Source organism: Microtus oregoni, unplaced genomic scaffold (assembly GCF_018167655.1).
Source record: "Microtus oregoni isolate MIOR12 unplaced genomic scaffold, Mior012 000024F_ref0000369, whole genome shotgun sequence".
Lineage (NCBI taxonomy): Eukaryota > Metazoa > Chordata > Mammalia > Rodentia > Cricetidae > Microtus > Microtus oregoni.
This window is the reverse complement of record NW_024543083.1, coordinates 11,651,865-11,678,650: the sequence shown is the minus strand read 5'-3', so window position 1 is coordinate 11,678,650 and position 26,786 is coordinate 11,651,865. Positions and strand designations below refer to the sequence as shown.

The window sequence follows — 26,786 nt, the reverse complement described above, 5'->3', positions numbered from 1 at the left end:
CAGAATAGACTTTTTAAAATGTTTGTTTTTAATTTAATTAATACTAAGTTTGTCTCCAGAGGAAGAAAAGAGGGAATACACTTTACCTGAAGTGTATTTTTTTTTTTTTTTGAAACTCCGGTGATATTTGGGGAAGCAAATTTACAGATCACCCATGTTCAGAGAGAGAGAGAGAGAGACAGAAACAGAGGGAGAGGAGAGAAGAGAGAGAATGAGAATATATATGTTGCTGGCTTGCCCTTAAAGCAGGCTGTGAGAGGCGGGCTATGAGTGTTAAATCTGTGCTGGGTGACCGCGCACGGGCGGCGACCACACCTCCTCACAGGGCCTCTGGACCCAGGGTTTCCTGCAAATTTCCTGCCTGGTGGCTGGAGGGCAAGCTAGGGACAGGCAGGAAAGGAAGATGCTCTGCCCAGAAGTGGGGGCAGGGCGGACCTCTTGCGCTTGACCCCCGCCCTCCGAGAGCCCGCCTCGGGGCGTGGTCCCAGGCGGACCGGGAGGGTCCGGGAGGGCGCAGGACGCGGGCGATCAGCAGAGGGACGCGGGATGCTCCGCCAGCCTCGCCGTGCCCGCTGAGGCTCCTCACTCGTCTCCCCCGTGCCAGCCAGACCCGACCAGAGGTAAGGACCCCGAAGCACAGGTGGCCCAAGACCCGGGCGGGCACCTGGAGCGGGCGTGGCCGAGTGACGGGACTCACATAGGCTCAGAAGTGGAGTTCAGGTTTGGGACTTTTGGAAACTCGGCGTTGCGACATAAGTTTGTAGCTTCCCGAAAAGAAATCTTTCTGACAATCAGCAACGGCCGTCAATAACAAGCTTTATGCTGACTGACCACCACTGGACCGGGTTTCCACGCGTGAACTTGACCGGCGCCTTAGGAAAGTAAGTAGATGGGAGAGCTCAGCTTCGCGTGGAAGCAGCACCCGCCGTCGGGATAGAGAAAGCTCGTTCACAAATGCAGCCTTGGTATTTCCTCCTATCAAACCTTATTCCTAGAAATACACAGAAGCCTTGCTTGTAAAATCATTTTGCTTCTCCTTTTATTCTTTGATAATGTCCCGTGAACGTTAGAGTGATTAATTTTCCTTTGTTGGAGGCTACGAAGCGTTTGCTTAGCTGGTTTCTGGAAAAACTTGGCTTTAAGGGGAAGGGAAGCTCTTAGTCGCTGAGACTACCCACACTAGTTCTTTTCCACCTCCTCAGTTAGTGCTTACAATTTATCTGTAAACTTTTGTGTGTTCCCTCTTAGCCCCGAAGGTTCAAATCCAGGGCCTCACACATGCTAGACAAGCACGCTACCTAACTGAGCTAAAACCCCAGGCCATGTACAAGTCTTTCAAATGTCTTGAAGATGTACCCAACTTTTTATTTTCTAAAAATGATTCTCACACCGAGTATTCTAGAATTGGGGACATGGTGAAAGTAAATAATCAGGTAACTGCCCCCCCCGCAAAATTAGAGGCATATTATTATTATAATCATAATGCATCGTATGATGTACAGGTAGACTGGGTTCTTCTATAATTCCACCTCTGTTCATCTCTAAATACAGATCATTACACAAGTCTGTGTTTAACCGATCATCTTCATAAGCCAGAAAATATGATCACAGGATCAGTTGCGAGTAGAGTTTGAAAAGGGATATTATCTTGGAGAAGCAAGCCATCCCAGAAAGCTGACCTCATCTTTCCAGAGGTTGCTGCTGGGTGGGGTCTTATTATGTTGCCCAGGCTGGTCTCAGACTCCTAGGCTCAAGCCATCCTCCTGCCTCAGATTTTGAGGTAAGTATAGATGCTAGAGGCTTTCACTGCGCCTTCTATAGTCTTCAGCCATGTTCCCCCATCCAAATCCAAGGAAATGGTTAGATCAGATCTGTAGCTAGTCCCACTAAAGTCTGTTGAGGAGGGAAGGGAACCCAGTTATCTGCATAATTAAACCACGAACCCCTGCTTCCCTTTCAGGAAGTGCAGCGTTTCCTTTGTTCAGCCAGCTCTTACTGAACAAAAGCTAATAGAGACACACCAGTTTCCTTCCCACTGAACGGTGGCCTATTTCAGCCGGCCTGCTTAATTCTGTTTATCTCTGCCCTTACCAGAAGGTGTGCGGCATGTGTTGGAAATCCATACATGACGTGAGAGAGATATACCTCAGTGGCAGAATGCTTTCTTAGCATGGGTGAGGCCTCGGCTTCAGTCTGTAGTGCCACAAGAAAAAAAATGATCCGTGAAGAATAAGGGACTCTAAGCAGTAAGAAAACACATAGTTGGTTATGTTTAATACAACAGTTTGCTAGATTCTTGTGTGAAAAAACTCACCTTTAAGCAGCCCAAAGTCTAATATTTCTCTCAAAGTTAAGTATTGCTTCCTATAATTTGGTGTGCACCACGGTCCAGCAAGGTCTCCCCTGCCCGCCTAGGTGGTCTGTGAAGACTGCTGTATGACTCACGCATCTCCTGGTGCGTATCAGTAACGAGTGTAGGAAAACCGACAGGCGATGGTAGTTTTAATTTGTCTGTTTTCTCCTTCGACTACCCAAACAAGAAAAGCAGGGCCATACGGAGTTCACATTAAATTGTAATATACTGAATATATATTGTTTTTTCTCAATTTTTTTAAAAAATTAAAAACATTTTCTTTTAGTGAAGATGGATTTTTTTCATACAATGTATTCTGATTACAGTTTCCCCTCTCCCTACTCCTCCCAGTTCCTCTCCGCCTTTCCTCCCATCCAGATCCACACCCTTTCTGTCTCTCATTTAAAAAAAACTAACAGGCAACTGAGGAATAATAATAAAGTAAAATACAGTAAGATAAATAAAAAACAAACATCAGAGTAGAGTATGACCAAATAACCAGATGTAAAAAGAGCCAAAGAAAAAGCACAAGAAACACAGCTAGACTCAGACACACGAAAGTTGGCACACAAAGGAATCCCCTCAAAACCCAAAACCAGAAGCCATAATATGTGTGCAAAGGACCTGTAAGGTTAAAAAAAAAAAGTGCCTTGACAACATTATGAAACAATGAACCTCCGAAGATGCCCTTGAGTTCATTGTGTGTTGGGCATCTACTGTTGGGCATGGGGCCTGCCCTTAGGAGTGGTTTGTATCCCCAGTGAGACGCCCATGGAGAAAATTAAGTTTTCATTTGCAAGTGGCTATCAAATTGGATATGATTTCTGGGTTAGGAGTGAGGGCATGTATCTGTTTCTCTCAGATCCAGGACCCTATTTGATGCAGACATGTGCAGGACCTGTGCTTGCTGCTAGAGTCTGTGTTCATATGGGTACCAGCCTGTTGTATCCAGAAGGCCTTGATTCCTGGATGTCCCCCTTCTGGCTTTTACAGTCTTTCTTCCCCCCTTCCTCAGTTCTCTGAACCCTGAGGGGAGGGATTTGGTGGAAACATCCCATTTAGGGCCAGGTGTTCCAAGGTCTCTCCCTCAGTGCATAAAAGATAATTTTCTCATACAATATATCTTAATCATATTCATTCTCTTCCCTCAGCTTCTCTCGGAGCCCCCCGACTTTCCTCCCCAAACAACTTCATGGTCTCTTGAACAAACAAATCAAAACTCCAAAAAACAAAAATCAAAATAAACAAGCAAATAATCATTGACAAGAAAAAAAATAAAACAAAAGCCCACAAAAGCCATGGAGTTCATTTTGTGCTACTCCCGAGCATGGGGCCAGCCCTAGAGTGTGGTTGATACACCCAGAGACACTCCGTTGGAGGAAATGATCTCCCTGCTCCCTGCAGGTATTGTTAGGGGTGGGACTTCAAGCCCACTTCTGTCTGGTTTGAACTTGTGCAGGCCTTCAGATGATTTCACGGTCTCTCTGAGTTCATGTGTGCGTCAGCCCTGCTGTGTTTGCAAGACTATGTTTCCTTGGAGTCATCCAGCACCTCAGGCTCTTACAATCTTCCCGCCTCCTCTTCCCCACAGAGTCCTCTGAAGTCTCTCACTCTTTGTTCAGTTGTGAGTCTCTGTGTTAATTCTCTAACGAGCAAGGTACTGACCTGTGGGATCAATGGAAGTCATGTTATTTCAATAGGGTCATTTTATTGCTATGTTCCTCAGCAAAGTAACAGGGCCTTCTGTAGTTTTCATGACCTATCTAGTCTCGGGTTCTTGGCCACTTTAGCTGTGTTGCATATGGGTTCCATGCCATAGAGGGGCCTTAAGTCTAGTTAGAAAGAGGTTTGTTACTCCCATGTTTATGCCAGTATTGCACCAGTGTTTCTTGCAGGCAGGTCACAGTTGTAAGTTGAAGGATTTATAGCTGGGAGATATTGATGATTGATGAGTCTCCTCTAGGGGTGTTCATAGTACCTTCCAGCACCATAAACTCTAGACAGTAGAGGTGAAACTTTTAGTTAAGTACCAGCTTGAGTCCTAGATGTTTAACAACATATGTAAGTTGTGTCTTCCGGCAATAGGGCCTTACCTTCAGGTTGTGGAAAGCAACTAACAGCCTTGATAATACCCTGTGATGTTTGCGAGACTCCATGGGACTCCTTTGGCCAACAACTCAGTAAAATGCAACACATTCTTGACACTGGGGATTTTACTTGTTGGCATAGTATCTAGGTGGGCATTATCCCCACCCAGTAGATGGTGACTCCATTTAAATTCCTTCCATATATATGGAAGCATCTACAGTAGTAGGTTTCATATGATTTTTTCAAAAGGCCCTAGCCGGGCGGTGGTGGCACATGCCTTTAATCCCAGCACTCAGGAGGCGGAGGCAGGCGGATCTCTGGGAGTTCGAGGCCAGCCTGGTCTACAAGAGCTAGTTCTGGGACAGCCACCAAAGCTACAGAGAAACCCTGTCTCGAAAAAACAACAACAACAACAACAACAAAAAGACCCTAGCTTGTATCAAGTTGACATAAAACTAGCCAGCACAAGCCCTTTGGGTATATGCCCGGGAGTAGTATAGCTAGATCTTGTGTTGATAACTTTTCGGCTTTTCGAGGAACCTCCACACTGATTTCCACAATGATGTACAGTTTGCACTCTCACCAGCAGCGACTGGACATTCCCTTTTCCCTGCATCCTGGCCAGCATGTGCTGTCATTTATTTGTTTTATTAATCTTGGCCAGTCTCACTGAGATAAGATGAAATCTCAAAGTAGTTTTGATATGCATTTTTTGATGGTTAAGGATAAAAGCATTTCCAAGCCACGTGTGTTTCATCTTTAGAGAACTTTCTATTTCTATACCCATTTTTTAATGGGTTGTTTCCTTGCTGTTCAGTTTTTTGAGTTCTTTGAATAGTCTAGATATGAAGTTGTGTAATTGGTAAGGGTTTTCTGCAGTCCACTGCTTAGCTCCAATGAAGGTGCCCTTTGCTGTTCAGAGTTTTAGTCAATTATTGTTGGTCTTCTGACTTTTGACAAAGAAACCAAAAATACACACTGGAAAAAAGACAGCATCTTCAACAAACGGTGCTGGACGAGCTGGATGGTTGCTTATTAAAGAATGCAAATAGATCCATATCTATCACTCTACTCACAACTCAGCTTCAAATGGATCAAAGACCTCAACAAAAGGCCCACGAACCAGAAGAAAAGGTGGGGAATGGGCTTGAATTTACGGGTACAGAACAGGATTATCTGAAGAGGACACTGACAGCACAGGCATGAAGACCAGAAATTAGTAAACGGGACCTCAGAAGCTGAAAGGCTTCAGTATGGCAAAGGACACCATCAATCGGACAAAGCAGCAGCCTGCAGAATGAGGAAAGATCCTTACCAATTACACATCTCTACAGGGTTAGTATCTAGCATATATAAAGAACTTAAAAGAAACAACACTGAACAAGAAAACAACCATGTGAAAAATGAGGTACGGAACCAACCACAGCTTTCTCTAAAGATGAAACACAATGGCCAAGAAATACTTTAAAAACTGTTCCACATCCTTATTCATCAGGAACTCGCTCTGTAGATTGGCCTCGAACTCACAAAGATCCACCTGCCTCTGCCTCCCAAGTGCTGGGATTAAAGCCACACACCACCCCCACCTGGATAATTACTGCTTTTATGTATCTAGGTATTATGGATCTGTTTAAATTTTTTATGTCATCTTGATGTAACTTTGATAGGTTGTATACCTCAAGAAATTCTTTTAGGTTTTTAAATTTGGTAGAATACAAAATTTTTAAATATGTCACTATGATTCTGAATTTTTTAGTTTCTGCTTTAATGCTTTCCTTTTCATTTCTAATTTTATTGATTTAGCTCTTCTTTCTCCATCTTTTGGTTAATTTGGATAAAGGATTGTCAGTCTTGTTGATTTTCTCAAATGACTGTGTCTTCATTGCGTTCATTTAGTCAGATCTTCTTCATGACACTTGAACATGCCCATAGTTACTATTCTGTGGTCATTTCTTCCTCATCTAAATTTCTTTTCTCAGGGCCAATTACAGTTGGGTTTCTGGCTTCTGGAGTTGCCAAATTGTCTTGGATGTTTATGTTTGGTTTTGTGCTTCAATCCATGAATCCGGAATGATGACAGTTGAAGTGTTTCTTGTTGTAGATATCTAATCTCACTTTTTTTTGGCTGCGTGTTCCAGTCTTGATTACTATTGCACCAATTTTGGTCCCCACCTAGCGTGACAATTGTGGGGTCCTTGGTAGAGAGTAGTTCTGCAGGTTCTAAAGAAAGAACCCAGCAGGAGGCTGGGTCCCAAGGGGATGGAGTGGGCTGGGAGGTGGGGCCCAGGCTGGCAGGTGGCAGTCTGAGAGTCATCTGGAGAGACCAGAATGGATGGGAGAAGCAGACCAGGCAGCCCACTCGAGTGCCAGACAAGAGTACTGAATATCTCTTTAAAAGGATTCATCATTTGGACACAGCTCCTAGGACTCAAGAAACGAAGCAAACAAATACTCCAGTCTTCAAGCAAGTGTTAATCCGTTTGTAGGAGCCATGTAAGGAGGACTTGGGTATCCATAGTAGAGCGTTCAGTGTAGACTTGGAGGCTTTTACTAAATTGATCAGGGTGAGAAGCCGATTTACAGGCAGTGTGAAAGTATGCTACCCAGATTAGCTCTTAGCTTCCCTAACATTAAGCAAGTAACTCTCTGCACTTCAGGACGTGCTACAAAGGTGCAAGATCGAGGTGTTTTCTAGGGTAATCTTGGCATGAGGCATGCCTGACTGCGTGCTCTTGGCGAGGTAATTATAGGCCTTTGCGGCAGGGAAAACTCGTGTCTTCTCTATCTTTTTAAAATTCCTAGAAAGTTTGGCTTCTTAGAATGGCAAATAAAAGCATAGTAATACAAAAAAAAAAAAAAAAAAAGAATGGCATTGCCATTTAAATTTTTTTATTCTTACTTTTTATTATTTTATTATATTTTATAATTATTTACTTTTAAGGATGTTTTTTGTGTGTATCTACTTGGGTGTACGCCACATGTGTGCAGGTTTCCTGAGAGGCCAGAGGAGCTGAAATTAGCCAGGTGTCGTGAGCTGTCCGTCCCCGACTTCATGGTTTTATGAACAAATGCCATTTGTGGTTTTTCTGGTTTTGTGAATTATATTAAATGGAGTCACCGATTTTGAGTTTCTAATTTCAGGTGCTTTTGGGGAAAAAAAAACCCACAATTTTGCTGTGAGAAAGGACATGAGGAGACTAAAGGCCTGGGATTTTACCGATCAGAATGAAACCAATGTTGAAAGACTTTTCAAATCTCTTGCTGGTGGTGCTCTGTGACTATGGTAAGTAAGGTGAGAATCCACCAAGCCCTTGGCATCGCCGGGAAACCAATGCACTGATGTTGGCAACCCTGCGTGGGAGAGGTCGAGTGGGCCAGCAGAATTCTCCTGAAGCCATGGCGTTGTCACCCTGGCCTCTCAAGAAATACTGTACTTCGGGGGTTTGCCTGATTGATTCAAATTTCAATTTCAACGTATTTGTAACTCAAAAAAAAGAAAGACAATGAAACAAATCCTCACTACTACTAAATAAATGAAAACAAGCATGTTACACGTAGCTCTCCTCCTTTGCTCTTCCCCGAGAGATGGGACTACCACACAGCCATGCCTGCCCCGTAAGATGCTGCACAGGCTTCCGTATCCCTGGGTGAAAAGTGTACGCCACCAAGCCTGGCAAAAAAAGAAATCTTCAGACTTCTTTTTTCCCCCTTCATATCTGCTGAATATAGATGAGATCTATTACTATGGGTTATACACATGCGTATGTAAACATGCTTACATGAATATTCTAGTTACTCTAAATTCTGTAATAAATGGGGGAAGGGAAAATGAAAGAACAGAAGAAACAAACAAAACAAAACAAAAAAACACTAGCTTAGTACTAGGATGCAGTAAGACCAGATGTATGCTGTTTTCATTGATTGGCTCCCACCGAATCAAAATCTGGTCAGCCTCATTGGCAATCTCTGTCTTTTATAATAGGCTCTGGATCGCTGGACATGATGCATGCTTGTAATCCTAGTATTTGGGAGGTAGACAGCAGGAGGATGCTACATCCTAGCTCAAGGCAAAACAAAACAATCCCAGTCTTGTTAGTTGTTGTTGGTTAGTTCTGTGTCAGCGTGACACAGCTAGAGTCATTTGGAAAGAGAGGTTCTCAAGAGAGAAAATGCCTCCATAAAGCTGGCCTACCGCTAAGTCTACAGATCATTTTCTTGATTAATGAATGATGTGGGAGGGCCCAGACCACTGTGGGTGGTACCAACCCTAGGCCCATGGGCCTGGCTTCTATAAGAAATCAGACTGAGCAAGCCTTGAGGAGCAAGCCAGTAAGCAGCACTCCCCCTTGGCCTCTGCACCAGCTCCTGCCTCCAGGTTCCTGTGTTGAGTTCCTGCCCTGCCTTCTCTCAGTGATAGTGTAGCTTGCCTAGTTATTTCAGAAACGTTCATGCTATTATGAGTGACCAATGAAGAGTAGATAAATAGCATCTCTCGTCCACCTGAAAATTCCCTCCTCACCCAAGTGGAGAACACTAGTTCTACTGGTAAAAATTCTTAAGTACCTATCTTGAATATTGGACAATCATAACTTTGAAGAGAAGCTAAGTATCTTACACTTTATTTTTTTAAATATTTATTTATTTATTTATTATGTATATTACAATATTCTGTCTGTGTGTATGCCCACACGCCAGAAGAGGGCATCAGACCTCATTAAAGATGGTTGTGAGTCATCATGTGGTTGCTGGGAATTGAACTCAGGACCTTTGGAAGAGCAGGCAATGTTCTTAACCACTGAGCCATCTCTCCAGCCCAGTATCTTACACTTTAAATAACCTATAACAACTTGTATCATGCCATTTAAATCAAACTTTCATTACTATTGTATATTTATTTTCCCCAAATACTTAAACACCAGAGTCAGTTACTCACTTGCAAACTGAAATAAACTGATTGCTCCCCAAGTTACTTTTAGTCGTGGTGTTTTATGACAGCAACAGAGATCCTAACTAAGACATTAATGAAGTGGTATGCACCTCTTTGTCCTTAAGATGCACTAGGGAACAGATCTGACCCTTTCAAATTTAAATTAAGATGACCTTAGTGGGGCTGGAGAAATCGTTCAACAGTTAGGAGCGGGTAAGAAGGCTGAGCACAATTTCCAGCAGCTGTGTTAGGTGGTTCGAAACCACCTGAAACTCCAAGGGATCCAGTGTGTCTGGCCTCTATAGGCAGCTGCTCTCTCTCTCTCTCTCCACACACACACACACACACACACACACACACACACTTAAACTTTTTCAAAAGCATTTTTAAAATTACTTTTGTCTCAGTCTTAATTCCTTGACCTATGATAAGTGTGAGAGTCTCTTTGCCACTAGTGTATACCTTCCTCAGCTCACGTTGTCTCCAGATGCAAGGGAATATTCATCAACTTCCGTTTTCCCTAAATGGAAAAACAGAATAAAGCAAATTTTATCCCGTTATGATTTTTCAGTAAGTATGATCAAGTATTCAAATCTATCCAAGTGTTAGTTTATCTTCTTTTACTCTCAGGTAGGAAATAAATGAGGTGCTGACTGATCTATGTGTTGATCTAGTCATGTGCTGATTCTAATAGTCACTGATTAAATTAAGATAAGGGGAGTTTAAAGATAATTATAAGCAAAAATGTGAGCCCCTTTAGACGTGTACATGATGTATGGATGGGATATATACAGTAAGAATAATACACTTTTAAATTATGTAGCATTTTTCAAACCAAAAAGGGGTCCTAGCAGTTCTTTCGTTATAGTATAATATCTTAGCCAGCCATGGGCCAGCTGATTGTTGCATTGCCAAATTCTGCCTGCTTTGATATTTCTCTGGGTCCAGTTCAGAAAAGAAACAAAGATTCTTATGTGTCTGGATTCTTTGTACCCTTCCAGCTGCTCTGCTGGTCCCTTTCAAAGATGTGGTTGGCCATAACTGAATGGTGCTTGGGAAATTAGCAGCCATCTGTCCTGTCGATGCAGCGCAGTTGCTGTCATGGCCTTAAAGTTGCCAAGGACCTGCCCAGTTATTTCAGAAATGCTCAAACGATTATGGGTGAGCAGCAAAGTATAAATAAATGACATCTCTCATCCATCTAAAACCCTCCTCCTCACCCAAGTAGAGAATACTGGTTCTTTTTTTCTGCTAAAAATTCCTAAATGCTTATCTTGAATAGTAACTTTGAACAGAAGTGAGTATCTTACATTTTAAATAATCTACAGGAATCCGTATTGTGCCATTTAAACCCAACTTTCTCTGAACACCTGAAAATGATTAAAGTAAGAAACGTGAGGGGCTGAGTTCAGAGTCTGGGACCTGACAATTAATTCTTCTACCTTCACAGTTATTCACTGCAGTTAGATGTTACATGTTGTGAATTCAGAGTGGTTATCACTGTCCACCATTGTCAACGTCAGGGCGATGAAAGAACACATAGCTCTTAGAAAGGAAAAAGCCGGTGCTTAGCCTCTTAGTTCCTGTGGGTCGTTCTGTAATGTCCTTGGCTTGCTTCCTCTTTCTCTTCATTGCATCGCTGGTAGTTCAACTCAAGCGCACCCTTTAAAATACAGTTCTGACTATTGCCTTCCAGTCCTCGGAGAAGCCGAGTACCTCCTCTTGCGAGAGCCGGTCCACGTGGCCCTGAGCGACAGAACGGTATCTGTGGATTTCTACTCCCTCAGTGACGCTAATGGGACACTGAGGAACGTGTCTGTCATGCTGTGGGAGGCCAACACCAATCAGACTCTCACCACGAAGTACATCCTGACCAACCAGTCCCAGGGGACTCTCCAGTTCGAGTGCTTCTTCTTCCAGGGGGCCGGCGACTACTGGTTTGTAATGACTCCGGAAGCGACGGACAATGGCACGCAAGCCCCCGGCTGGGAGAAAAGTGTCTTTCTGAAGGTGGAATGGCCCATCTTCCACATTGATTTGAATCGGACAGCCATGGCTGCAGAAGGCACCTTCCAGGTGGGCCTTTTTACCACTCAACCGCTCTGCCTGTTTCCAGGGGACAAGCCGGACATGCTGGTGGACGTGGTTTTCACCGACAGTCTTTCTGAGGCAAGAACAACGGGGCAGCCGCTGGAGATCAGAGCCACCAAAAGGACAGAACTCGCTCAAGTTCAATGGGTTGAATTTGGCTGTGCACCCGTAGGGGTGGAAGCCTACGTCACTGTGACGCTGAAGCTTTGGGGTCAAGATTCAGTCATCACGTCTGTAGGACCTATTGACCTGGCCCAAAAATTCGGATACGCATTGGCAATGGCACCGGAAGTCACGTGTGAGTCTGTGGTGCAGGTGACTGTTCTGCCTCCTCCTTGTGTCTTTGTCCAAGGAGTGCTTGCTGTTTACAAAGAGGCCCCCAGACACCCGGGGGAGAGAACTTCACAGCTGGCTGAAAACAGCCTGTCCCTGGGAGAGAAGAGCGCAGTGTTTAACTGCACTTTGTTTGATGTGGGGAAGAACAAGTACTGCTTTAATTTTGGAATTTCAAGGAAAAGCCATTTTTCTGCAAAGGAGTGCATGTTAATTCAGAGAAATATAGGTTGGTATTAAGATTTTTCAGCATTTTAAAATTAAATCGGTGCCTTTATCTAATTGAAATTAGCACAGTCTAGGTGATCTGTAGTATTTATGATTCATTCTCCAGACTACACCAATTAGCATTAGTATTTTTCCATGAAAAATTAAGAGCATCTTCATCTTTCAGTTTCTGTGGGAGATTGGTTTTGGGGTCTCCAGACACCAGCATTTCGTAGGATTCATATACAACCTACACTCCACTTCCTGTAAACCCCAAGTCATCCCTAGGCTACGACAGTATGATGTAATCTGTGTCAGTGGCTGTTATTCTGCATCGTCTGCGGGACGACGACAAGAAGAGAGACCGAGCATCTCGGTGCAGGTGCAGTGTTTTTCTCTGAATACCTTCTACCCATAGCTAGGGGAGCCTGGAGGTGTGGATTCTGGGGAGACAGAACTTGTTGGGGGCCAGGGGACCACACAGCTGTCCTGGCACTTCAATTCACAGAACCTCTTTAGGTTTCCTCTTTCCCTCAAAAACTATTAAGCATCAGTATCTCTTCAGCTAAAGATGGAGGGCTGGGTGCTCCTCTCCACTCCATGGTGGTCTTGTTCAGGCAGCCACAGATGCTGTGAGTCCCTGGGGACTGAGGTCAGGTCCTATCCCAAAAACCCAGTTTCACTCCTGTCCTCCCCACCTTCAAGGTCCTACAGTTCTTTTATCCCTTCTCTCAGGATGGCCCTCGACCCTTGGCTGTGATACTGTGGTTTCTTTTATTGAATATAGATTTTTCCATATTCTATATCCTGATTATGGTTTCCTCTCCCTCTGCTCCTCCAGTTCCTCCCTACCGTTCTTCCCATCCAATCCACACCCTTTCTGCCTCCCATTAGAAAACAAACAGGCATGTAAGGAATAATAATAAATGAAAATGAGATAAGATAAAACAAAAACAAATTGGAATAGGAAAAAACAAACCAAAAAAAAAAAGAGCCAAAGAAAAAGCACAAGAAATACATGTAGTCACACACGAGGCGGCACACACAGGAGTCCATAAAAAACAAGAAATACATGTAGACTTAGTCACACACGAGGTGGCTTACACAGGAGTCCCATAAAAAACAAGAAATACATGTAGACTCAGTCACACACGAGGCGGCACACACAGGAGTCCATAAAAAACAAGAAATACATGTAGACTCAGTCACGCACGAGGCGGCACACAGGAGTCCATAAAAAACAAGAAATACATGTAGACTCAGTCATGCACGAGGTGGCTTACACAGGAGTCCCATAAAAAACACAACCAGAAGCAATGACTTAGCATTACGAGGCAGAGACCCTCCAAAGATGCTGTTGAGTTCATTTTGTGTTGGCCATCTGCTCCTGGGCATGGGGCCCACACTTAAGAGTGGTCTGTTTCTCCACCCTTGAAGAAAACCAAGTGGTTATTAATTGCTCATAGCTTCTGGTTAGGGATGGGGGTGTGTGCCCACTTCTCTCAGCTTTAGGACTCTATGTGGTACAGATTCATCCGTGCAGACTAGGGTATGCTGCCTCAGTCTCTGTGAGTTCATATGTGATCAGTCCCGCTGTGTTTAGAAGGCCTTGTTTCCCTGGTGTCCTCCATCCCCTCTGGCCCTTAACAATTTTTCCACCTCCTGTTCTGCATGGTTCCCTGAGCCCTGAGGGGAGGAATGTGATGGAGACATCCAAGTTAGCACTAAGTGTTCCAGTATGTTCTCTGCATATTGTCTGGCTGTGGGTCTCTGTGTTTGTTCCCGTCCACTGCAAGAGGAAGCTTCTCTGATGATGGCTGAGCAAGGCACCAATCTATGAATGTGGCAGAATGTCATTAGGAGTCGTTTTATTATGATAACCCTTTAGCAGAGCAGTAGTGTTTGGCTTCCCCTAGGTCCCTGGCCTGTCTAGTCTCAGGTTCTTGGTTACCCACACAGGGTATGGGTTTATCTTGTGGAGTGAGCCTTAAATCAATAAGATTTTGATTGGTTACCCCCATAAGCTTTGTGCCACTATTGCACCGCCATACCCTGCAGGCGGGTCATCAAAGAGTTTGTAGCTGTTTCCTGTTTACCTTTCTCCTTTGGTATCCCTGCAGAGTACCTTCCAGCCTGGTGAACACAGGGACCCCTGGGGCTTTCTGACCAGTCAGGCTAGCCTAACCGAGAGGCCATAGGACCTGGTGAGAAATCCTGTCTCAGACTAAAGACAATGTTTGCGGCTCCTGAGAAATGACCTCTAGGTCCTCACATGGATGCTGGGGAGAGGTCCTCATGTTACTATTGTAATGGATTAAGTAAAATGCTGCAGATTCCCGAGGAGCGCAGCAGGCAGCAGGCCTTGAGACCACGCTGCATCTCCCGAAGTGCAGGCTGCAGGCCAGGTCTGAGAGCAGCTACTCCCAGGCAGGGATGGCGCAGTTCCCCAAGTGGCTGCAGGGGGCCACGAGCCATGTGGTGGGTCAGAGACTCAATGGGGCAGCCAGTCCTACGAGGAGAGACAGACAGATGGGTGAGACAGACAGATGGGCACACTAGGAGACCACACCGCAGGTCTCCGAAGGTAGCTTGGTCCCAGGCAGAGAGCCGCACTGTGGGCGAGAGACTGGATAGGCACACCCTGCTGAGTGAGGTTGGAGATTTATTTAGTGGGTTATGGAAGGGAAAGGGAGAGGGGGAGAAGAGCAGAAGGTAAGAGACAGAGACAGAGGAGAGGAAGGGGAGAACTGGGGAGAATGGAGCGAGGCAGACTTGTTGGGGGGGAGGGAGAGAAGGAACTCAGGATGGAAACTGAAGATCAGCTTGCCTCGGTGGACAGGGAGGGAGTGGGCGTGGCTTGTCTCTTAAAGGGATAGAGCATTACAACTATAGCAGCCCTTACCTTTATCCCTCCCCAACCTCTTCACTGCCACTCTTCTGAGTCACTGACTCAATGAATCTTATTAATCCTTTTCCTAAAAAATGGAATAATGTGTTTATGGCTCTCTCCTCTTCTAAATATGACTTAGGACCCAAGGATCCAGTACATTCTGCATGTTGCGAAAAGGGACTCCTTATGGTCTTTGTGTGGTTACTGTGCCCCTGGTACTGTTCTAAGTGCTTTTCGTGGCTCTTCACCGTTTTAGGCCTTATAACCCCATAAATTAGGCTCATTGTATTGTAGTTTTATAGGTGAGGAAGTGAAGGCGCAGAAAAGCGAAGTAATTTGCCCAGGATGTTTGAGTGAAGAGTCAGAGCGCCAAGCGGAGTGGGTTATGAACTGGGGCTATCGCTCGGTGGTAGGTAGTGCTTGGTCCCAGGACCCCAAAACAAATGAAACCAAAGGTTAAGCCGACTAGCCTGGCGGGTCATTTTATCAATTCCAGTCTAAGGAATAACAAACTTTCAGCTTGGAGCTGGGCAGTAGTGGTCCTGCCTCCTCCAGACATCTTCTCTACTGTGCTCCATCTTCTTCTGACCGTTTTGAACCAGGGTCTTTTAGTGACCCTGAAGCTCAGTTTCAGGTAGACTGGCTGAGCAGTGAGCTCCTGGGATTTTTCTGCTTCCACCAATGCCTGTGTTAGAACTACAGGCACAGATAGTCTTGCCTGGTGTTTGCAAGGGTCCTGGGGTTTGGATTCAGGTCCACTTGCTTTCATAGCAAATGTTCTTACCCCGTGAGCCTTCTCCTAAGACCCAAACACATTTTTAAATGATTTTTTTTGTTTTGTTTTTACATTAAGATTCATGTTTTTCTGTTTTGTTTTGAATCAAAACTGATTTTCTTTTTCTGGTTCACTAAGGGAGTTGGTTTTATTTCACAAATGGTTTTATGTATTTAAAGAAATTATACTTGTATTACAGAAAGTCAAAACCATTTTTAAAGAGAATATAAATGGGTCGTGCTTTTTAACTATCTCGGGCTTTTAATTGGTATGCTTAGAGAAACAAGAGGATTATTGATTTTTTTTTTTGTAATTCTCCATTTCATGGTATGAAACACAAACACAAGAAAAGGATAAATCAATTGTATTTTGATTTAACTTTCTATTGAGAGCTTGTAGTAATAGAATTTCCAGTAGAATTTGAGAAAATGAACCGCATTAGGTGAACACAGAGGGACTTTCATAGGAGATTCCCAGAGCTTCACAGGCGCAGGGGGACTCAGGGACTGAGCTGCTCTGGAGCCTTGCAGACAAAGCTGGCTCATTGTTCTTCTCCAGGACGCACTACAGTGTGATCCAGGAGGCACAGAACCAATATTGTGTTCAGTTGGACCTCTGCATGGAATATCATTACCACATCTCGGTTGATGTTGGTCCATGATGCTCATTTAAAATGCTCATACGCTTGTGAAAACCCGCAGAGGCTTAATTACCTTAACAAACTCTTCTTCCATGACTCACTCCAGAGATTGCAGCACTTGGCTCCCCTGAGAACACCTCTGCCCTACGGTTTTCCTTGTGTTTTTGTAGTGCTCCGTGTACCTGTAGCTGTGTTAGGAGTTTTTGCCCATTAGGGATGAAGAGACATTATTATACAGAGGGTGACATGTGCTGCCTGTTCTGATAGATACGAGTGTTGGATGGATACCTATAAACAGAGAAGGGGTTTTGGATTGATTGTCACTAAGAAACAAGTTATTGTGAGTTGCAGTGATTTCATATCTGCTTCAAAGAGGAAGTTTGAATTTGTCAACAGCATTTTTATCTGGAGGGTGCGGCTCAGTGGTAGAGCAGTTGTCTAGTGTGCCAGAGTCTCTGGGTTCTAGCCCAGTACTGGAAGAGTGGAAGAAAGCTGTTTAGGGGCAGTTTTGTGTGTATTGTGAGGTTCCATGCATAGGTGGATTGCCCCTAGGACTGTTAAGAGCAACTGACTCATTTGTCCCACGTTGTTCCTCTGTAGCCAGGTAACGTCCCAGTTCTGATTGCAGCTAGTTTTGCCTTTTGTTAATATAGGCATTCCATGTCCTTTCAATATTCACAAATTATATTTTCTTCTGTCCTTTTACTTTTGACCCATACATGTTTTGCGTGTATATTATACATATCTATATGTGTTTATATTTATATATATGTAAAGTTCTTGATTTCAAACAGCACACACACACATATGCGCACATATTTATATACATACATACATACATACACACTTGGGTCATGTCAGATTTTTAATCCAATCTAACAATCTTTGTTTTTTAATTGGTATGTTTATACAATTTATGTTTAGTTTTGTTATTACACATTTGGATTAAAGTCTGTTTTTCTGGGGCTATAAATCTTCCATTAGATCTTTGTTTTGTTTTTCTCCTTTTTTGCAGATTAATTGAAGATTTTTATGATTTACTTTAACAATCCTATGAGTCTATGATTTATACCTTAAAATATTTTAGTGATTGTTCTAGAAATTTTTCTCTATGTTTTATTTTTTTAAAAATATATCTCTGTATTTTATATTTTCTCTCATATAAAATATAACAGACATGTTATATAATATATATAAAGATATGTAAATATATCTTTACCTCTAGTCTACTTTGAGAAACAGTTTTTTTCTTAATAATGTTATTTTAATTAAAGTATAATTGCATCATTTCCTCTCCTACCTTTTCTCCCTGCAACCCTTTCCATTCCCCTTTACTCCATCTCAAACTCACGGCCTCTTTTCCTTTGATTATTATTGTTAAATATGCATACATACCTGCATATATACACATAAATATATAAATACAACCTGTTGAGTCTGTTTAGTATTGCTTATATGTATATGATGTCAGGGCTGGCCAGTTGGTGTTGCATAACCTTAGGGGCTTATCTCTGGGGAAGACTAGTTCTTCTCTCTGCAGGTGTTAGTTGCCTGTAGTTCTTTTTCTAGGGCTGGAGCCCTGAAGATTTCCCTTTATCCTATTAGCATGTCTGTTAGCATTTTCATTGCTCAGGTCTTGTTTAGGGAGCCATGCTGCTGTGATATCATGGTTGCGGCTTCCCTGTCTTTTCTAGGAGATACAGTCTCACAGATCTCCTGGTCCTCTGACTTTTAAAATCTCTCTGCCCGTCTTCCATGTGTTCCCGAACTATATTTGCAGGAGTTGTGTTGTAGACATATCTACTGGGGCTGGGCCCCCCATGGTCAGGTGTTCTCTGCACTGTGACCAGTTGTGATTTTCTATGATGGTCTCATAACTGCTACAAAACAAGCTTTTTGATGAGGGTTGAGATCTACACTTCTCTGTGGCTATAAAGACGAGTGTCTAGAATGCAGTTGGGAGTTATTCTGGTCTAGCAAAGAGGCAGCAGTAGGTTTCCTCGAAGATCCATGTAGCCCAGGTTAGTCGGATAGGTCTCCAAGTACCAGGTCTGATTTCCATTCTGATGAGCAGGCCTTAGGTCTAAGTAGACAGCTGCCAAGCTAGAAAGCCATCATTGCACTCTTAGGAAGACCTTGACATGCTGGCCATTGTTGTAGCTCATGGGTGTCACAGCTGGGCAGGACTGATTACCTCCCTCTTCACAAGCTGCCATAGCACTTTTTGATATTCTGCAACCAAGTCCTCAGGCAGGCAGAAACTCAGATACAGGTCGAATTTTCCGGGTTCTGTGCCTGAAGTTCATGGTGTCTTCAGCAATAGGGACCTGCCTTCAACCTCTAGGAGACAGTCAAGGGCAACAGCCACAGCCTATATTGTTTTGGGAGTCTCTTGGACTTCCCTGATGATCAATTCTTATCCTTAGTGCTGGGTTTTTGTGAGATGGTTTATGGCTTTTGTGGGGAGCATTGGCATTTATGATGTCAGAGCCCTTAGGACCTAAATATTTTCCATTAGGTCGAACCTCCCAACACTGCTGCACCGGGTTGGGTTGGGGTGTGTCAGACTCCTACCACGTGCTTTTTGGGGTACACATTCTACTCAGAGATGTATTTATGTTTCCTTTCCATTTGAGTTCTTTCTAGTTACCCATATTCATATTATTTTCTTAAAGTGTGTGGAATATGCTGGGAGTTGGACGAAGGCTTTTGTTATCTTCGCTCCTGTAATTTTGTGGTTCTTGCATTTTAGTTATTCTCCTTAGCTTACAGCAGTGGTGTATCTTTTCATATGTGTGTATATCTTGTTTGACTTTTCCATTAATTTCTAATTTAACACACTACTCACGGGCATTTTGAATTTTATTTCCAATATACCTACCATCTAAGTCATTTCGGAGTCTGATTTTATTGATTACTATTATTTCTTGCTTTTTTTATGCATCTCAGAATTGCTTGAAATTATAGACGCTGAGGCAAATGTAATTTATTTCCAGAAATAGGTATACTTCTGCTTTCAATAGGCTATTTTTGTGGGTTTTGGGTTAATGTGGTAAAAAACTGGGCCGTGTTTGGGTTGTTCCTGTTGCTCTGGCAACCCTTACTGTATCTAAGATTTCAATATGTGTCAGTGCTACTCTCTGTTTAGGGGAAACATTGTGCTGCGAAAGGGATTGTCTTCATGTTTCTATACGTCCCTCACTTTCCATCATCCTGCAGGATTTGTATGTAGATTCTAGGGATTGAACTCAGATCTTCAGGCTTGGTAGCAAGCACCGTTCTTATGAACCATCTTCCCAGCCTTCACCTTGGCTTTCACCTCTAGCTCTTGCCTTCCATGGGCACCAAACTGTTGATATTTGGGACTTGGTATGCGATTTTCTAGCCTGGAGGTATGACTCATTGCTAATATTAAACTACTTGGTACTTAATTTACTAACTGTCTTGTGGTGGTTCCGTTTCATCTGAAGCAAGTGCTATGTGTCTGAATCTCAGGAATGAGGAAGGCTCTATGATCTCATGTAGTCGTGGAAGACCTTCGAATAGTGGGGGCCCAAGACATTTTCAGCTCTTCTGCAAGTCTGTCACAACAGTCAGTGGATCCTCTCGGAATGACTGGTTTGCTATGCACAGCGGTGGAGGCTGTTCCATAGAGGAGATGGAAGGAAAGATCCATACGGTTTGATGGCTTTCTTACTGTGACCTTGTCCCTCCAGACACACACTGTGTCTAGTCCTGCACTGGCCTCAGTCCTGCTAGTGGGAAGAGGTGCAAGTGGGCACAAGTTCCCCTTCTTATCTTGTCCCCAGGGGCTCTCTGTTCTCATCCTACCCCTCAGCGGTTCCTACGTCTTAGATGTGTTTGTCTGATGAGCTGGTGTGGGTGGGTCCTGGACTCTGTCCCAGGCAAACAAGTATTGCAGCCCCTCTTTCCTCGGAGGGGCCTGACTCTCCTCTCACTGCGGGCTGGTCTGTTGCCCTGTGACCTCAGCCCTCTGGTGGGGTGTAGGAATGCTAAGACCAGAGAAGGCTGTATACATGATACAGCTCTTCTTTGTTTTGAGACGAAGACTGACCCTCCAGATTTTTTACATCGAGAATGTTTTTACTTCTAGCCTTTTAAGACCAGAGCTTTGAGTTTTGCCGCTTCAGTCGGGTGCAGTTAAACACTGATTCTTAAATGCTTGGCACTAAAAGCATGACTTATATCCTTGCAGAGTCTTGGGGACCCTGGCAGCCGTGGAGCCGGTGTAGCAGCACGTGCGGGGAGGCTGTCCGAGAACGGCGCCGCGCGTGTCTCGCTTCTTTCCCCTCCAGACCCAGCTGCTCGGGAGTATCCTCAGAGACCTCTTCATGCTCCCTGGAGGAGTGTGCTGGTACGTGTTCCTGCTTCCTTTCGGGTCACTGCTCAGAGCCCCTGCCAGTTAGGCCTGTCTGGGAACTACCAGTCTGTGCTCAGTGGACGCTTACTTCTCTGATTGCCACTGTTCTTGCTTTGCGCTTATCGGTGTCTAAGACTTGGAGTAGTTGCCATGGTAACTTGCCAGTGAGATGATAGGATTTACTATTGGGAGTGAGGGAAGTGACATGGGAGTATGTCTAAAAATTCAGCTGTGTTAAGGGGTTTTATTAAACAATACAGAAATAGTTGGAAAATGATGTGGGAATCTGGTCTTTCCTGCCTGTGTGGATGCCAAGGATGAAGCTCAGGCTCTCAAGCTTGGCAGGGGCGCTTCACTAACTGAGCCATCTTGCCGGCACCAGATTTTTTTGGTAGGATCTCACTCTGTAGCTCAGAAAGATTTTGAATTTTTATCCCATCTCAGCAGCTGGAGTGCTAGGATAGAGGCATAACAATGTGCCCAACCAGTTGTTATCCCCCTACCTTTTCGCCTTCCTAAAAACGAAACATAACAAAAAGTCCTATAGAAAAACATCTTTTCTTAATTTTCCGCCTGTCATCTCAGAGGTTGTCCAAACGGGGTGTGTAGACCCTCAGTTGTCAAAATGAAGCAGGGCGCCCTGTTTCTTTCCTTCTCAGTGGTCTAAGTTTATCTGTTACTGGTTCTGTCTGGGAGGAGGCGGCAGGGATATTTCTTCTCGCCATCCCCAGTTACAGGACTTGTCTGCGTTTTATGAGCATCATGGAGGTCCACCCTGATAGCTACTCCAGGGTATTTGTTGTGAGTGGTTCATGGAGATGGTCGCTTGCCTGAGCCAGGTTTGCTTCCTCTGTGGAGTGGAATAGCACTTACAGTTATGGCAATGGAGGGGTCATGTTCTTCTTACTTCAGTCACCCCCTGAGAAGCAGCTTGGTCAGCCGGCCAGCTTTTGCTGAGGTCCTGACTTTTAGATAAAGTTCCTCTGTCAAGGCCCACCTACTTATACTCTCCGTTTCCAGATTCAAAGGCATCCTTAGCTCTGCCTTATGGGATTGAGATGCGTTAGATGCTTCCCTTTATTTGGACCTTAGAGAACATTTTAGCCAAGACTATAGGCACCCAGCAGCATCTCCCAGTGTCTGTAGCCTTAAAAGGTCCTTTTGCTCCTTTGTCTTTTCAGCCAGTACCATAGGTCTTGTGGCCTTCATTTTAGCATCTAAAGAATGTTTTTCTCCATTTTGTCTTCTTACTGCAACTGTAGCCTAGGCCTTTCTTTCTGCCCTCAGTTACCTCTTCTTCTTTAATAGGTCCTGAATGCTATAAAAGACATTGCATCTGTTCTAAACATGTGAAAACATTTTTTCTTTTTTAGCATTGCAAATTTTGCATGTGCATATACACATAAACCTTTGAGTGCATGCATGTGCCACAGTGCTAGTGTAGAAGTCATAAGATAATTTGCAGCATTTGCTTTTTCTTTTTTTTTTTTTTTTTGATTTTTGAGACAGGGTTTCTCCGTAGCTTTTGGTTCCTGTCCTGGAACTAGCTCTTGTAGACCAGGCTGGCCTCAAACTCACAGAGATCCCCCTGCCTCTGCCTCCCGAGTGCTGGGATTAAAGGCGTGCACCACCACCGCCTGGCCAGCATTTACTTTTTCTATCCCGTGCGTTCTGGGAGTCAGACTCGACTGTCGGGGTCTGCAGCCAGTGCCCTTACCTGCTGAGCCATCCTGCCAGGCCCAACCATTTTTCTTGTCATCATTCTGTATGTTTATAGTGTGACAACTAGTTATACAACTGTTGTCCAATCCTGGACAATATAGGTGACCTAAAAATGTATTCAAAAGCAGGAGGCTGTATATGAATTCTATGCAACTCTGACACCATTTTATAGACACCTGCAGAGGCTGATATCCCCAAACATCCAGGAGACAATCCTAAGATCCTAAGTGATGACTATATACTCTCTCCTGCACAGTCTGGAGGAAGGCTCTGGGCACACGGAGGTGCCCTGCCCAGGGTCACACAGTGAGGGATTGAGGAGAATAGGAATCATAGTAAGCTGCGTATCTTAAATACTTTGCATTTATATTCAGGCCAATGTAGCTTTCTGGAAGAGACATCAGCAAGAGAAATTGGCCATTGTTTTCTGAGGAAACATGGTTGTATTTTACGTTCTGGCACCGAACTTCTGTGATATTGGGTGGGGTCTGGAAAAGCACACATTCTTAACCAGACAGCTAAGTGATGAAGTTACCCCTTCCTGTACACTGACGCCTGGGATAAAACGATCTCTCCACGTATTCGCTTCCTCCTATTTTGTACGTTGTCACTCCTTGGAGATGCGAAGATCCACTTTAACGTCAGGGCATCTGCTTCACTTCAGGAGATCTGGGAAGCGTAGGATGAGGCAGGATGGGCCAGAACAGCAGCTGAGAGAAACTCTTTTCCAGCTGTGTGGTTTTTGTTTGTTTGTTTTTGAAGCTGTCAGCCAAAGTCAGAGAGTAGTGTAGTGAAGAGAGCACTTTGTGACTGGTGATAGGAATTCTGCCACACACCTTCATCGGCTGTCATGGCCAGTGACAGAGGGGACACACCAGGGAATGAGTCTCTGCTTTCACTGAGTCAGGGATCTAGGGTTCTGTCTGGCTAACTGTGCCCCTGAGTGCAGCCATGTAACACGTCAACGAAAGAGCAGGCAGAGGCCATCGTTGTGGTAGGTTCTTCCCGTCTGGTGTGATAGTGATTGTTTTGCTATTATTCTTCTTAGTAAGGACTGAATTGGTTGATTAAACTAATGTTCACTGGATACCAACTGTGTGCAGGTTACAGTGAACTGGGGCTGGGATTGGGACTATACTGAATTTACTTACAAGGTACATCCTTGTCTTGAAATATGATATAGCAGCCTGGAAGGTTCAGAGAGAAATAGAATATAATACAAAGCCTGAAATGGTAGAAGTGCCCACGGATTTCTCTGGAAGCATGTGGGGTGAAAATCCACGCTGGGGACAGCTCAGTTCTTGAAGCAGGTGATGCTGGACCTGGACCTTGAGAATGGAGAACGCACCACCCAGAGGAGCTTGGGGGCAGGGGGCTTGATTGAAGGAGCGATGACTGAAGGCGTAGCTGTGAACAGCTCAGAGACCTGAGACCCGTGAGGCGTTCAAGGGGCTAGAGACTGGTGTGCTAGGAGGAGAGGGGGCAGACAGAGCGCCCCGATGGGCTTCAAAGGTGTGAACCTGTGCTGTTGCAACACACAGCTGCAACGTGGATACAGCTGGAAAGGGAAGGTGTACTAACGAGTACCTGTTAAGAATTTTTCAAAGTCAGATCTTGCAGAGGTCTAAAGTTCAGTTTCCTCTAACTCCAACTCCAGGGCATCTGAACTCTCTTCTTGCCTATGAGGGGTCTCTCTCTCTCTCTCTCTCTCTCTCTCTCTCTCTCGTGCATTCACACACTCAAATATTTAAAAAACAATACCAAGGCATTGTGACAGCTTCCAGCTGAGAGGGTTGAGGTAAATTGCTCTGTGGGAGGGACAGGCTTCAGGTGAGATGAGGAGGCCAAGTGGGCTCCCTCTGAAGGGAGACGGAGGAGTATGAGGGGTTTGTAATCAGGTGTGCTTAGAGAACAGTAGGAAAGCACAGGGAAACACCGGGAGCAAGTGGAGGTGGTGAGGCCCAGTGATACCACAGGGAAAAGGGGGCAGGTGCCCGGAAGCACTTAGACAGTGGGCGGTGACTGAGGCAGGGGTGGGAGTGGGGCGCAGTGAGCTCAGGTGGCAATGGTGGGCATCTGGTCTCCAGACGTCCGACTGCAGTACAGTCGGAGACTCTAGGGGGTTCTGCATCTTCACAAGACCTCTCGACTGTGGGACACACATTGGCGAGGGTTCGGGTATGAAGACAAGTCAGGGAAGGGCAGTGACGGCTGAGAGCAGGATTGTGGGCAGCTTCTTCCCGCACAGGGGGTGGGGTCTGGATTAACTACATGGCTCCTAGTCGGACTTTCCTCAGTGAGTTTTGCTAATTGTAAACGTTTATGTACAGTTATCTAAATTATTTATATTTGGTTTCGAGTTTTATACGTAGACTTTATCGGGTACGTTTAACTAACTATAGGTGCCCGTGGTCCCATCTTCATAAGTGTGTTGAGAGAGTCTTGGCAGGAGATGCTGAGCACAGAAGTCTCCTGGTTGTGGCTTGCTGGACCCCTTCTGTGGTTCCCCGTTTTTGCAGGGTTCTCTCTTTACTGGCCACCTTCAGCTCTCATCAGAAACCCAAATCTTTGGTTCTTTCCTTTCCTCTTTAATTGCTCTGATAACTGGGGCAACCACTGTGGCCCCCAAATCACGCAGAGAAATCAACATAAGACAATACATTTGTTTTAACTTTGTACTTATCTTTTTCTTTTTCAAGTATTCCGGCCGCCCGGCCCATCGTCTGTTCCACCTCAGGGTCCAGTGAAGTCCAACAACGTCGTGACGGTCACAGGGATATCCCTGTGCTTGTTCATCATTATTGCCACCGTGCTTATCACTCTCTGGAGGAGGTTCGGCAGAGCCCCCAAATGCAGCACCCCTGCCCGACACAACTCCATTCATACCCCTGGCTTCCGGAAGAACTCGGATGAGGAGAACATCTGCGAGCTGAGCGAGCCTCGGGGAAGCTTCTCAGATGCGGGTGATGGACCCAGGGGAAGCCCGGGGGACACAGGCATCCCTTTGACTTACAGGTGCAGCGCACCAGCGGCTCCTGACGACGAGGCCTCCGGCAGTGAGAGCTTCCAGTCCAACGCCCAGAAGATCATCCCGCCCCTGTTCAGCTACCGCCTGGCCCAGCAGCAGTTGAAGGAGATGAAGAAGAAAGGGCTGACCGAGACCACCAAAGTGTACCACGTGTCTCAGAGTCCCCTGACAGACACCGTCGTGGATGCCACTGCCAGTCCTCCCTTAGACCTGGAATGCCCCGAAGAAGCAGCAGCAGCGAGCAAGTTCCGAATCAAGACTCCATTTCTGGACCAGCCTGTGGCAGGCGCCGGGGACAGGCCCCCCTCCAGGTTGGATGGTATCGTGCCTCCGCCCAGCTGTGCGGTCAGTCCCAGCCAGACCCTGATCCGCAAGTCGCAGACGAGGTCATCTGTGGGGAGAGAGGGCTCATCTGAGAGGTGCCACTCCAGAAGTTCCCTCTTCAGGAGGACCGCTAGTTTTCATGAAACCAAGCAGTCCCGCCCGTTCCGGGAGAGAAGCTTGTCTGCACTGACTCCCCGCCAGGTCCCTGCCTACAGTTCCAGGATGCGGACCTGGGACCAGATAGAGGATAGGTCCAGGCCTCCTAGTCGAAGTGCCCACCTGCTTCCAGAGAGATCAGAGCACTTCCAAGGGGCAGGTCGGGCCAGCAGTCCCTTGGGCCCTCTCTCCAAATCCTACACTGTGGGGCATCCCAGGAGGAAACCGGACTCGGGGGATCGCCAGGCAGGGTTGGTGGCAGGAACTGAGAAAATGGAGCCTCACCGAGCTCACAGGGGACCGTCCCCCAGTCACAGGAGTGTTTCGCGGAAGCAGCCTTCACCCATTTTCCCCAAAGATAGCTACCAGAAAGTCAGCCAGCTCAGCCCTTCTCACTGCCGAAAAGATAAATGTCAGAGCTTTCCCATCCACCCAGAGTTCGCCTTCTACGACAACACCTCTTTCCGCCTCACTGAGGCTGAGCAGAGAATGCTGGACCTCCCGGGATACTTCGGCTCCAACGAAGAGGATGAAACCACGCTTAGCGTGGAGAAGTTGGTCATCTAGGCTGAGAAGCTGCAGGACCCACCCAGGGCCCTTTACCCAGCTGGCAGTATGCACTGCTCACATACCTTCTGTTAACTATTTTGTATAACTGTGGGGATTGGCTCAAAACCCAGAGGGGTGTGTGCATGCGCGCGCGTGGGCGTGGGCGTGTGTGTGTGTGTGTGTGTGTTCACCGAGAAGAAGTTATTTATCCTGAATGTTTATCCTGGGCGGTTTTGTTGTTGTTGTTGTTGTTGTTATCCCTTTTCTGTCGGCTTCTTTCTACTAATAAAATTTAAGTGAGGCAAATGTTATGATGATTTTG

The 26,786-nt window shown here is 45.2% G+C and overlaps 1 protein-coding gene across 4 annotated transcripts; it reads left to right on the top strand.

The window, feature by feature from the left end:
• Positions 1-517: 517 nt before the first annotated feature.
• On the top strand, positions 518-26,786 carry Thsd1 (thrombospondin type 1 domain containing 1). 4 transcript variants are annotated; one of them, XM_041673817.1, is made up of 5 exons: positions 518-620; positions 7,583-7,724; positions 11,065-12,021; positions 20,521-20,679; positions 25,107-26,786. In XM_041673817.1, the coding sequence occupies exons 2-5, from the start codon at positions 7,667-7,669 to the stop codon at positions 26,480-26,482; spliced, it is 2,550 nt and encodes an 849-aa protein (XP_041529751.1). In that variant the 5' UTR covers positions 518-620; positions 7,583-7,666; the 3' UTR covers positions 26,483-26,786. The 4 variants fall into 4 exon arrangements, with proteins under 4 accessions (XP_041529751.1, XP_041529753.1, XP_041529752.1 ...); XM_041673818.1 differs by having other exon boundaries at positions 556-881; XM_041673820.1 differs by having other exon boundaries at positions 556-881; positions 7,583-7,733.